Source organism: Galeopterus variegatus, unplaced genomic scaffold (genome assembly GCF_000696425.1).
Source record: "Galeopterus variegatus unplaced genomic scaffold, G_variegatus-3.0.2 Scaffold463, whole genome shotgun sequence".
NCBI lineage: Eukaryota > Metazoa > Chordata > Mammalia > Dermoptera > Cynocephalidae > Galeopterus > Galeopterus variegatus.
This window is the reverse complement of record NW_007726574.1, coordinates 556,781-570,864: the sequence shown is the minus strand read 5'-3', so window position 1 is coordinate 570,864 and position 14,084 is coordinate 556,781. Positions and strand designations below refer to the sequence as shown.

General features: G+C 38.1%; 1 protein-coding gene across 1 annotated transcript in view; it reads right to left on the bottom strand.

Annotated features, from left to right (window-relative positions):
* Positions 1-14,084, bottom strand: part of DNAH5 (dynein, axonemal, heavy chain 5) — a gene marked incomplete at its 3' end in the record, with an annotated part of 181,984 nt that overhangs the window by 78,611 nt on the left and 89,289 nt on the right. Inside the window, exons 23-29 of the mRNA XM_008569081.1 lie at positions 12,819-12,952; positions 8,812-9,013; positions 7,625-7,860; positions 4,629-4,847; positions 3,500-3,562; positions 2,957-3,195; positions 1,975-2,215 (exon numbers count right to left, since the gene is read on the bottom strand). Of these exons, the coding sequence (XP_008567303.1) occupies positions 1,975-2,215; positions 2,957-3,195; positions 3,500-3,562; positions 4,629-4,847; positions 7,625-7,860; positions 8,812-9,013; positions 12,819-12,952 (1,334 nt within the window). The remainder of the gene's footprint in view (positions 1-1,974; positions 2,216-2,956; positions 3,196-3,499; positions 3,563-4,628; positions 4,848-7,624; positions 7,861-8,811; positions 9,014-12,818; positions 12,953-14,084) is intronic.

Below are 14,084 nucleotides of genomic sequence, written 5' to 3'. Positions count from 1 at the left end.
CAACATCAAACTGTCCTCCACGCTGGCGATGATTTCTGAGGTGCTGTCTCCTCGCAGGAGGAGTTCTCCACGGGTTTTAAAGCTGCTAAACGTGAATGTCTTGTTGTCCCATTCATTAATCACTTGATTCAGCTTTTGCTCAATGTCTCTCTCTTTCACTGCACTGATACAGATGTCCTATCAAAATGGCAAGCTCTCACTTTATTACATGAAAGTCACACATCCTGGCTTAACAGTCTAGGTTCAGCAGAGATCCTGTCCTCACTATTTGCTTCATACGTATCTATAAACACTTGTAGTTCCAGATCTAAAATGCAATATCATAAATGGTGTGTGCATATGTAGATGTCGATGTAGTGAGACAGATGGGGATAAAGATATGACTAAATAATAGAACCTTAATTTATAAAATTTCCCAACAAATATTCCAGAAAGATGACAGAAAAGAAATGTAGTAACCTTTTAAATTTTGAAATTTTAATGTGTTTCTGGTTTACCTCTAAAGTCAAATGAATGCAATGTGAGAGGAGGAAATTAGCAGACAGCTGATTTCTTCCCATCTGTTTGTTCACTTTCCCAGTCTCCTCTGTAGACTTATCTTCTCCTGGACCACTAGCCAAGCCCACCTTTACCCTCATTTCTTCTCACACTACATTCCCTCTCTGGTTGACGTCGTCTAAGCCTATGTGTTCAGTAACCTTTTATATCTTCAGGCAAAACCCACACCCATTTGTCCACTGAACTTTTCTGCTTGGATGTTTCAAGTAAATCCCAAACAATTTGTAAAATATCAAATGCATGCCCAAAATCAAGCTTATGATTTTTGTACCTTGTCACCCAATATGGTCCCCTTCCAGGATTCCCTGTCTTGGTGATAAGCACCATCATTCATCTAGATCTCTCAACAAGAAATCTAGGGGTTCATACTTAGCCCCTCCCCTTCTTTCTCCCACGATGTTCCCTCTATCACCAAATTCTGCCCAGTTTTAACTCCTAAAATTCCCTGGGATCTTCTCTCCTTTCCAGCTGCACTACCTCCCCTCTCATCCAACAAACCATTATCTCCTGCTTGGCTTCTCTTATAACCTTTTAGTTGGTTATCCCATCATTTCCCCCTTGTCCTCCTTCAATTTTTTTCTCCACGTGGCTACCAGAATGAGCTTTACAAAATGCAAACCTAACATGTCATCCCCTTCTATAAACACATCCCCCAAATGGTTCCCCATTGTTCCCAAAACTTAAATCAACCACACGTCCTTGGTCCACTCCAACTCCCTGGCCTCAGGGGTCTCCCCTCTCCCACCTCCATACCCCAGTCACATGGGCCTTCTTCTGTTCCCTCAAAACACTCTTCGAACCCTCCGCACATGAAGTTCTATCTGCCCGTAGTGATCTTCTGTGCACTTTCCCAGCCCCTCACCCTCACCATGCGACCACACTCAACCAGCCAATCCCGTGCATGCACCTCGGCTTCCCTACATGTACCACCTCCAGATAAGCCAAACCCCTTTACTGTAGGCTCTCCTGAAGCAGCATACTTTTCCTTTGATTATATTTATCGCAGCTTATAACTATACCTTTATATGTATGCTTATTTAATTATACTAAATATTTCATGACCTATAAATGCAGGAATGTATCATGATGTCCCCAAAACAGAATCTGTCCATAGTAGGCACTCTATAAATATTTGTTGAAGAAATTCATGGCTTATATGTATGCTTATTTAATTATACTAAATATTTCATGACCTATAAATGCAGGAATGTATCTTGATGTCCCCAAAACAGAATCTGTCCATAGTAGGCACTCTATAAATATTTGTTGAAGAAATTCATGGCTGAATGCCAGAAAGAATTTCAATTATCCTAACATAGCTTACTGATCTAACATTCCATAATAGAGGGATGTTATCAAATAAATCCCATGAGACCTTCCAATCTTCCACCACATGATGCTTTCTATCAACTGTACCTCTATTTCCTCTTTGTATTTCAGAAGAGGTGCCTCCATGATATTTTTTAACTTAAATGTTTCATTCCCCACATCCAGTCTGTGCCCAGTGACAGCAGTTATCCGTTCCCAGTGCCTCTCCATCATAGCTTTACTGGACATGTATTCCAGCAGTGGGCAACACTCGCTGAAATCATCAATAGTCTTCTTCAGGTCCAAAAAAGCCTGCCAGTCCTTCAAGGCCCGGGGAAGCTTCCGACACCTGCAGAGGGAAACCAACATGAAAGGCCATTTGAATGTGAGCACAGACCTCACCAGTCCAAGTCTGTCTGCCAGCACTTCTATCAAAAGCTGTCTCTTCAAATACCTATCCCATTTTTAAATCTCAAGACTCAGAGGCTATCTGTTAATATAATATACTAACTTTCATGTTACAGAAAATTGCTCCTCCTCATCAGAAAAGATTTTTTCCAATCCCTCATAACATTTGTCCAAATAGAGGCATTGTTTTAAAGAACAGAGGTGCCTTTCCGTTCAATTCAATTCTATAAACATGTACTTGGAACGTACTATCTTTAAAGAACAGCATGGCCTTATCAGGAAGCCAACTGAAATATACAATAAATGATACTCAATTTTCTTTGGGTTCAACCCCTAAAACAATATAGAGAAATCATAGGGGCCTTGCTTTTATACCACAAAATCATCTAACATAAACTTCAATATTTGATAAGTATAATACAAAAAAAATCAGCTCCCTCCAAGTTACAGAAAAGCCCCTGACAAGATGTATCCAGGTTTGAAGAACATGCTTGTCTCACTGTGTACACAAAGGGGTAATTAACAAGTAGCATTTGACAAGGGTGATGTCAACAGACAACAACCATGCAGCAAGCTGTGCTCTCAAAACATCTGGGGTGAAAAAGAGAATGTGGCAGCCTATCAAAGAAGAAAGCACTTGAAGTTCAATAGCTCTGGTCATGCTAAACATTTAATTTCTCACCTGTTCTGGAATTCTAAAAGTTCGTTGTTGATTTTTTCAATATTCACTTCTGACCAAAGGATATCGTAATAACTGTTCACAGTTTCTATGACACTGTTGTACAGAGTGTATATTTTCTGTAGAAGATTTAGTTGCTTCTTTATTTCAAGAAGCTGAGGATACTGCGTGACCGGCAAACCGAAAAGCTCCTCTCCTCCAGTATAGGTGATGTATTTTCGATAGATATTATCAAATTGATTCTAATATAATCACAAGTGAAAACTCATCAGAGTGATTTACACACGAACAAACACGCAAGTGAAAATAAAAGCTCAGCAAACAAGCAAGCATGTATGATCTCTGGGCAAATGTAAACAGAAACACTAAATTGGTATAATTAATTTACAAAAACCTCTAGTTGTAAACACATAAATAATTTTTTTAAATATATGTGCATACCCTATTCCATAATAGGTCTTTCTATCTTTAAAAAAAGGCATATGCATGTTTAAAATATAGTGAGGTCTTCACTATTTAGAAGTTCATAGAAACTAAAAAGATTACCTGAAACATGGTAAGTCTATCACTGGCTTCCTGGGGTTTCAAGCCACTAGCCATTGGACCATTCTGAACAAAAAAGTTAAAATAAATATAAAATAGAATGAACTGCTTGCATACAAATTTTGTAAATTCAAAATACTTGAATATCAAAGTTATTTTTCATGCATGTCACATGTGTTATAGGAAACTTGGTTTCTTATTTGTAAAAAAGGGCTCAGGAAGTGATTCATGTGGAAATGTTTTTCAAGTCTAAAGAATCCATGTTAATGCCACAACTTTCATAAGTCAAGAAACTTTTAAAATTAAAAATATGTATTATTCATTTCTTAGGTGACATAGGCAAAGAAGAGCCAATGGCTATTCTATAAGAAGCACATGAAATGTCTGGTTTCAAACTAAAATGCCATATAACTTACAGACTTCACCATTCTAATACCTAATTTCTAAAGTGGCCTATTATCTTAACGTTCCAATCAAGTTTTTCTACACTAGAATACCTTCAGTATGTGGATTTCTGTGCTTAGTGCACGGATCCAATCTCCTAACTTTATTAGCTTTGTGGTTTGTTGTGCTACTAATTAATAGGTACAAATTTTACCCTATACCCTAAGTATTTTCCTTCTGTAGTACGTTATAATCTTCTGAAAATGAGTCTCATTATACAACATTAGAAAATATGCTAAGAGATTCTGCACTGAAACCCAAACGTATGAGTAAAATAGATACTCCAAAGGGGCAGGGCTCCATCCGTCTTGTCCACAACTGTGTCATCATCACCAAGGACAGTGCCTGGCACATGCTGGGTGCTCTATATTATTTGAGGAAAGGAGAACTATTATAACTACATGTGAATGGTGATTCTCTACACAAATTTAAGACACTATCAAACAATTTCAGTAACTGACCCATGATGCAATATGAACAGCACTTTAAATTCCCCAATTTCTGATGAACTTTAAGGAGAAGGGATAGTGAAAGGGAAATCCTTTGCTGTTATGAAAATAAAACTCCCATTCCTAGGGAATTCCTAGAAAATTTCATAAAATTTGACACAGAATTTATAAACAACTACATTTTACATGCTCTATTCACTCTTCCCCCAAAATGCACACAGAGAAAGCTAGAATCATACCAAATCATAGTCCAAATAAAACTGGCGACAGTCTTGGAGGAAGACCTCCATAGTGCTAATAAGCTCTTTCCTGAAACTGGGCTGCAGTGCAGCTAATTCATTCTGAACTTCACTAGCACGTATGCGCAGCTTTTCCCAAGCATAGTGCAGTGTATCAACTTTGTCCATCTCTTCCTTTGCTATCAGAAGTCCGTATTTGTTAAGCAGGGCATAAGATTCCTACACACAAAAAAAGAGAAACTTAATTTCTGCCAGTCAGGTGCATAAACCTACACACATTTATTAAAGCATTAAAATGGAAAAGATATGCATGATAGTAAAAACCACCACAAGAGTTCTATTTAGTCTACTTGCAAAATTGCAAGGGCTTAAATGAGCAACTGAGCCACTCAGCTTCAGTTTCCTCATCTATAAAAAGGGGAAATTCTCTGGTTGCTTCATGGGATCTTTGTGAATATCAAAAATATCATTTCAAATGCATTTTGAAGACTATAAAACATTATTCAAATAAAAGATAGTTTTAGTAAAGCCCCCAAATTGAATCTGAAGACTACAAAATTATATCAAGTAAATGAAAAACATAAAACAATTTAACTTATGATATTAGGATAACAAAATTAATTAGGGTTTCAACTCTGTCCCATTTCACTTTATTGATAAGAGTTTCCAATAGTAAGACACAAGGGGGTGTCCTTGTCCTCAGCATGCAAAATTCTGGGCTACTCTCTTGGCTAAAAGATTAAAATGAGACAAAGGTTGGTTCTGATTAGAAAGAATTTTCCCTAAATATCCATGGCCTCTTTGCCCACCATTACTCCTCCCAGTGGAGGCGGGATGAGTACCCGATTGGTGATGTGGAGAAAATATTGTTGATTTGGGCAAGCATACCCCAGTGCCTTTCTCCCTGCTCCCTTATTCTCTTAGGAGGCACGACTGTGGTCTGCCCCTCAGTACCATAAATTGGATCAGGGAAGAGAGAGACCTGCAGCTTTCCAGTGCTCCTCTGATGAATGAGGATGTACAATAATTGGGATTTAGTGTTCACAAGCCCATACTGCATGTGTGTGTGAGAGTGTGTGTGTTTGAGGAAGGGGATTATAGGGAATAACCAGAGCAGTACACTAAATAATGTCTTCCAAATAAGTTCTATCAGTAATAAAATCTGTATTTTGATCTCGACTCTACTTTTGTCTTAACTCCCTGGTGGGAGAAAACAGGATTGTCCTCTTCAGCTTCCAAGGACTACCCTGATCCTACACAAAGAAAGGGCTCTTTGCTTTAATGTTTCAGTTCCAAAGAAGAGCATGAGGGCCGTGTGATTCCCCCAGCCCAGCACAGCCGAAGTGCAAATGCTAGTGGTCTGCACAATTTTCACGATAATGTGAAATCTTCCAAAATTCAAAGAGGACACAGAAAATGTGAGACTAGAGTCTGATCCTGACCATTGGAGTATAAGTTCAGGCATTCAAATTACAGTGTGATGAAAAGATAATGATTTCAAATCTGGAATTATTTTAATGCTACAATTATACTGGTCTCGTTTTAAAGAATAACTATCGTGACCCACTTCTGATATGATATCTTCATCTGGAAAGGATAGTATCACACTTAAAATAAAAATAAAAGTGATGTGCAACACTGATTAAAGTACATAATTTCTTTAACTTTCAGTTTCCTTGTGTGGAAATAGGGGCAGTAAGTCACAAGGATGCAATGAGTTAATCTATGTTCGGGGCACTGATACAGCCCCATCCAGGTTCTGTTCACCACCTGCTGCTTCCATCCCCAGCTACTGACAGTGCTGGCTAAAGTGATCACTGATGTCTTCCCTAGAAAACTGTCCTCAGCTGAATGGGAGCTTCCTCTTGGGGAGATAATGGTCAATGGCACACTGACTTGGGGGTACAAATGTTAGTCCCCTTTCCTCAAAGTGGGACAAATTGTATGGAACCACTCATGCTGTAGAGGGATCTCATCCCCGTGCTCCCCTAGGGTCAATCTTAAGTTAGTCTACAGCTGAGACCACATCCTCACTTAGCTTCTCCCCCACCCTCACCATTCTTCCCTGTTTCCCTCACTCCCCTTTTCCCATGAGCACTCATCAGTAAATTCCTTGCATAGAAATCCTCATCTCATATGATCCAGCAATCCCACTACTGGATAAACATCCAGAGGATTGGAAATCATCATGTTTTAAAGATTCCTGCACTCCCACGTTTACTGCAGCTCTATTTACAGCAGCCAGGCTATGGAACCAACCTAAATGTCCATCAGTGGACAACTGGATAAGGAAAATGTGGTATATATACACAGTGGAATACTACTCATCCATAAAAAAGAATGAAATTCCACCATGAACAGCAACATGGATAAGCCTGGAGAAAATTATTCTAAGTGAAACAACCCAGGTGCAGAAAAAGAAATACTGTATGTCCTCCCTTATAAGTGGGAGCTGAATCCATAAATAAACAAACAATAAAGAGAGACACAGAGAGAGAGAGAAATAAGAATCACAAACAATCACAATAATACTTTGAACTTTTAGAAGGAGAGAAAAGAACTGTGGTTACTAGAGGTGGAAAAGGGGAAGGGATAGGGAGGGGGAGGGCAATTAATGAGAAACTGGTTAATGGACACAAGGAATGATTATGTATTGTAATGATGAATAAGCTAACCATCTTGATCTGACCACCGCACATTGTACACAACTATTGAAAGTCAACTTAGTACCCCATATATATGCATAATAAATTATCTTTAAGAAAAAAGAAAAGAAATCTTCATCTCAGTCTCTGTTCCTAGGGACGTTAAATGACATGTAAAGGATGCGCACTAGCCTATGGAGAGCACCCTATAAGCGTAGGTATCATCATTGCTGAAATTCATTCTTAGGTTTAGCACCTATTCATAACTTTAGACCAGACCTGGTCAGTATTCAGCTCATAGCATCCAACAAGTGGAAATATTTATATAGCGAACAAACAACCATCAGTTACCTCAATAGGTCCTACTTGAAAGTCAATGGATATTTGCTGCTCCCTGATTTCTTTCAGTGCCGCCATCGCAATCCGAATGTCGTCCAGGTCTTTAATTTGACGATTCAGTTTCTTATTGAATTCTTCAATAAGTGTGAAAATGTTTTCCATCTCACTCCTGTATTTTTTATTACAGTGACGGCCAATGACAACCATCCAAGCCTTAGTTTCAGCAGTCAGAGCAAACTTCAAGTCAGCTATAAAACCCAAATGTCCACAGTTCAGTTTGAAAAACGTGAGCCAGTATGAAAAGGCACAGGGCTACTGTTCATCAACAGCAAATACTTGGCAGCTTACAGCCCTCTAATGCATGAAAAATCAAACTGGAAAAAAAAAATACTTTTTCCTAGTCATTATATATTCCTTCATTTTATAAAGCTTGTTTTACAACAATTCAAAACACATTTCAAAATGTTAGGAAAAAATATATATATCGAAATGCTCTGAGATAAGCCTCAAATGCTTGTTATTGTTATTTATTAAATAAAGGGTACGTTTTAATTCCAAATGCAACAAACTCATCCCCTGTCTCTGAATTGGCCTTTATTTTCAAGGTTTAGAAGCAAAGTGTTAAAAATAGTCCAGAATAAATAATTATTCAGAAAGGCATTAAAGGGGCCGGCCCGGTGGCACACTGGATAGTGCGCCGCTTGGGAAGCGCGGCGGCGCTCCCGCCCGAGGGTTCGGATCCCACATACAGACTGGTTCCCGCTCACTGGCTGAGCGAGGCGTGGGAGCAACACCGAGGGTTGCAATCCCGTTGCCGTCCCCGGTCCGGTACGGGGGCAACACTGAGGGTTGCGATCCGTTGCCGGACACGGAAAAAAGACAAAAAAAAAAAAAAAAAGAAAGGCATTAAAAACAAATCTACACTTACAACAAGCAAACGGAAAGGACGTTGTTGGGTGGGAGGGGGGAGAGGGAGGAGGGAGGGAGGTTTCCGTGATGGGCCATAATAAACAACCACATTGTATATCGACAAAATAAAAATTTAAAGGAAAAAAAAATCTACAAATTGGTCTTAAAGCTTGAGGCCCATAAAAGGAAAGTCAATGTTTAAAACAGCTAGAATTTTCCAGAATACTAATCTAAGTAAAGAGATAGAACAATACCTTTGAATTTGTGTGACTGAAAGAAAATGAACCAACCTGTGTACAGAGCAATGCAACCCACACAGATGTATTCAGGCTCAGCATTAATTTCCTGCTCTAGGTTTTGGAAATAGAGAATCTGGGATTCAAATTCAGAAAGCAAGGGGGTTTTCATAGTAAATGTCATAACAGTTTCTTCTTTCTCCTTTTGCCAAATGTGATTGTAGCACTTGAAGCAATCCATGGATGTAATAACTTCCTAGAATATAAATAAACCACAGATTTGTGTTGAGAAGAAAGAACCTGAAATAGCATCATGACATAAGTGAATATTTGCCAATTGCTGGTGGTTCCCACGGATTTATTAAAATGTTTAGTGAACTGTGTAATTAGTTGGAAATGCCACAGAACTGGGACTATATACAATAATGTGAACAGTAACCCAGAGCGAGTAGTAGTTTCATTGTTACCATTTGTAGCTAAAAGAGAGAGAAACAGTTTCTAGAAACTAGAAGAGTTCTCAAAGAACTGTGTGGACAGGGTCCTCTTTAGTGGAGCTGGATCTTAGGTCAAAATCCACAGCTCAAGGTCAGGCCAGAGGGAGGGTGCTATGGAAAAAAAACAAATACTCTGAGGTCACTCTCTTTGCCCCCTGATCTTTTCCAAGATTCTTCCCCAGATAAATCCACCAGACACTTCAATGGGAAACTACTGATGTGTTGCCTAAGGTGAGACAGTCAAGCAGAGAAGGGTGGAGATTCAATAGGGGGTGGGATGGGAGGACACAAAGAACATAGCCAGCCTCAATCCCATTGGAAGATCGCATGGAATCACATAAAACATATAAATTCATGTACCAAGAATTGACATCTGTACAATACTACATCCTCCTACCCAGGAGCACAGTACATGTTTCCATATCTTCCAATCTTTGGCAAAAATTCCTTGTTAAGTTTTAGAGAAATCTTCACAGATATCTGCACACACTTTTCATTATGTATGTTCCTAGGTATTTTCCAATGACATTGTCATTGTACACAAGATCTTTTCCCACTGTTTTATAACAGGCTATGAATGGCAGTCCAGTTGGCTACCAAGCGTGCTTCTGTAGGAAGAAATGGCTCAGTCGCAATTGGTAAACAGAGGATGGTGTCAATGTCATGGGGAGGTCACATTATCAAATGCAGAACAAGTGCTACTGTTTTGTACCCTTTAAAGCAGCGAGCCACAGAGGAGCAGTCCGTGTGCCATGCTCCTTCACCACTTCGTTTTGGACCAATTTGGTCATCACTTGTCTTCAGAATGTTCTTTACACAGGTTGACCTGATCTTTGCATATATTATCCCTGCTCCCATATCACAGCAGCCTCAGCTGCTCCTTACACCAGTTCCCCCTGGGGCTTCCTTCATGTTTTTATATAAAGTTCTATAATTACTAAGGTGTTGTTAAAAGCACACATGTTTTACTATAATTGTTACTGTTAATATTTTACTACAATTGTTATTGTTTCTGTTACTACTCTGGCTACAAAACTGCCTAGATCTTGTGTGTCTGCCTCAATCCTGTTTTTCTTATAATCCCTAGTTAATATGAAATGTGCAGCTTTGCAAAACAGGAGGATTTTCAGGAGCATGTTTATGGCGTTGTATCAGAAAGGCCTACAATTATATTTCAATTGACTATTAACTCTTCTCAGGGCACAATTTTTTTCAGATTAGCCTCTTGGATTTAAATGGTAAATAAACATATCATCTACAAATAATTAATAATGTATCCCTTCATTTCTCATGTTTATACTTCTTCAGAATTACGTTTTTCTACAGGCTTACATTATAATTTCAGAGTTACATCTGCATAAAAAAATTTTTTAAACTGACATAGAATAGCAAAGCAATTAATCAGAATAATTGATTATTGTCAACAGCATTCTAAATGGTCCAATTATTTGAAGTAAATTGCACCAACCTACACCAAACCAAGGAGTCGTTCCACTCCAACTCCCTCTATACAGCTAAAATGTCCCTCAGAGCCTCAGGCCTAATGGGTGTTGAGACTTCCCAGCCACTAAAATGCAGAAAGCTAACCATGCTGCCACCTGTCCCAACCACAACTGATCCTCTGGCCTGACATGTTGGCATGCATACCAAGAAAAATAAAATATCTATGCTCAGCAAATAGACATATTCACAAATGCATGACCATTTGGAAAATGAATTACACATATTATTGAAGACTCCTGAATATGGGTAGAAATTCCAGAATCCTGAACTCTTTTAACAGCCAAGAGCTTATAATATTAAGAATATACCTTAACTAAATAAGTTTTAGGTTCTTATTTTATCAGAAAGTGTCAATCTTTATTAAATTGGAACTTTTTAGAATGGTGGTAATGTCGACCTTAAAAGAGACATAGACCTTAAAAGAAAAATTAGATGAACTATACTAGAACTGTTCTGCTTAAGTTACTTTTATGAACGGGGTTATTTTGATTGTTTAGTCCATCTCATCTTTTCAAGCCAGGCTTGTTATAAGTTGAAGGCCAATCTATGAACGTGCTGGGTGTAGGTTGGGTTTATACTGTGATCCAATCAGCTATGGCAAGAGGAAAGGGGCAGGGGTCACAGGATTTTCTGCAGTTGTGACAGAATCATTCAGAAGGTTCTGTGGCTGTGGAGGCTGGCCGGGCCTGGTACTATCACTAAGTGTACATATGTTCTCCCAGAAACAATTCGGTCATCCCATAAATCTGCAATAAGTTCTTCAAATTATTCTAAATACCAACCCTTTCCACTATTTCAAGAAAGATTGATATCTGTACATTTCCTTCATTTAATATAAAAGCAAATGCAACAAAAAATGACACAGAGGTAAGCGTTTTGTGGCCAGCAGCATGTTAATTTCAACATTATGTTTTACCCTTAGATTTCTGTAATAATGATTGATTATATTCGGATAAAGTAATGGCCTTTATTGCTGATTTATTTTATTGTATTTTCTATGATTACTGAGACATTTGAAAGTGTTTCAATGTTTGTTGTTATAACAAAATACTCTACTTATCTTTATCATTTAGTATAGAGCCTAAAAAGTTAAGCACTAGATAAACATTTGTTAAATTATATGAATACAGTCCTTAGGGTAAAATTAATACAGTACTTTCAATACATTAAGGAAGATTAAAAGTACATAAATGCAAAGACTTCCAGTTCCCTTGGGAACACATTAAAACTAACAATAATATTTCCTCTCATTGTTACAGCAACAGCAGCTTTTCAAAGTGCTTTCAAATGAACATAACTCACTCTATCAAAACTGAGTAATAGAAAAGATGTATTTACTGAGTGACAACTATTCTCTCAACATTAAGAAACATTTTTAATGAGTCTACAGGTCTAGTGACAATGTGAATTAGCAGATTTTTTAAAATAAAAAATGACTTCAGGCTTTTGAGCTTTTTTGACTATAGAAATAGATTTACCTATACAAAAAACAAGGGAAGTTGAAATATTAGGTTGGAAGAAAGAATTAACCTGAACTGAAGTCCATGTCCAGTACAAGTTTGTATCAATAGTACTAATATTTTCTTTATTCTCAGTTTTACCTAATTTCCATGTGATAATATACATACATTTTTATCTGATACTTCATAAAATTGGTCTGACTACACAAATATAAAAAATTTATTGCAAACCTCATTCTATTTCAAATATTCTAGTGTCACTGACTCTTGGAAGGTGAATGGTAACACCAGTCTGACTTGTGGTTTGGAACATATTTGATTTTTTTAAAGTTAGATACATTTGTATTAAAATAAGAGGTTAAGGAATTAAAAAGAACAAAATACAAAAAATAAGAATAATAGTTTTATTTCACCTTGCAATGTAGAATGAAAGATCTTCAGTTCAACAAACATTTCCTGAGCACGTACAAAATGTCATTAGCAGCTCACTGAAGGCACAGTCGGTAAGACCCAGGTTCCATGTAGGTCAAGCTTGTGATGTTCAAGTTCACACAGGCACATGTCATAAAGCAAAGGGCCCTGGCTCCAGAGCCTCTTGACTTACCTTTTTGGTGGAGTTGATGATTGTGCTGAGCACAGACACTAATTTTACAATCTCTTTGTTATCAGAAATATTCTTATAATAGTTCTTGGTTTGCACAGGAATGGGTAAGCTTACAGATGCTATCTCAAAGGTATCTAAAAGCAAAAAAGAAAAAAAAACATTGTATTAACAGCACAGGGAACATACTTTAAAAAGATGAGCATATTTCTGTAATGATAAAATAAGGACCTCCGAAAATCTCCTCTACAAAAGCAATAAAAATAATGGGAAAAAATGTCAATATCAACTTTTTGGGGCTCTGGAAATTAATCAAAGCTTGTAACAATCCAAAAAGTGTTTATTCAAGAAAAAAACTGCAGAATCGGTAACATGAGCAAGTTTTGTAGTGTTTTAACTCGTTCTATTCCCAACGCCCCCCTCTGGCTATGTGGTAGCCTTGAAAAACAGAAGCCTCACAACCATGAGAGCTGTGAAAACCAGCAGTCTCGCAGTCCCTGGAATGGCCACACTGAGTTTGGAGCTCCTCAGGGGGCTTCCACAGAATTGTCACTCTTCGACCTGTGTGGACACTTACCAGAAAAGTCCCATTCAAAGAGTTTATCTTTATTTGATCTGATTCAGAACTCACTGAGTGAAAAACGTCCTGTCTCCAAGGCATTTGTCAGAAAGCGTCAGCAATAATTGTCTAACTTCACAGCTGCCTGAGTTAATAATATTAGCTGGGGCAAACAAGAGGTTGGTCAAAAAAGTTAAAGATCTGGGGAATGAGATGCTCACACTGGGCACTGTGAAGCCCTGACATCCTTCTGGGGCTCTACAAGGCCACACACGCAGGCAGAGCTGTGAACGTGCCCAGGAATGACCAAAAAATGCCTCAGTCTTTCACCTCTGGCTGAACTCAAGACCTTGCACAATCAGCAGATGCAGTAGTCCCCCTTATCCACGGCTCCATGTTCCATGGTTTTGGTTACCCGTGGTACAGTACAACGAGACGTTTTGAGAGACAAATCACATTCACATAACTTTTATTATAGTATATTGCTAATATTGTTCTATGTTCTGTTTTATTATTAGTTACTGCTTTTAATCTCTCACTATGCCTTGTTTATAAATTAAACTTTATCATAAGTATGTATGAGTAGAAAAAAATAGTATATATAGGGTTTAGTACTATCTGCAGTTTCAGGCACCCACAGGGGGTCTTGGAATGTATTCTCCAAGGATAACGGGGGACCATGGTAAATGATAAGGCAGTGTTCTAAACTG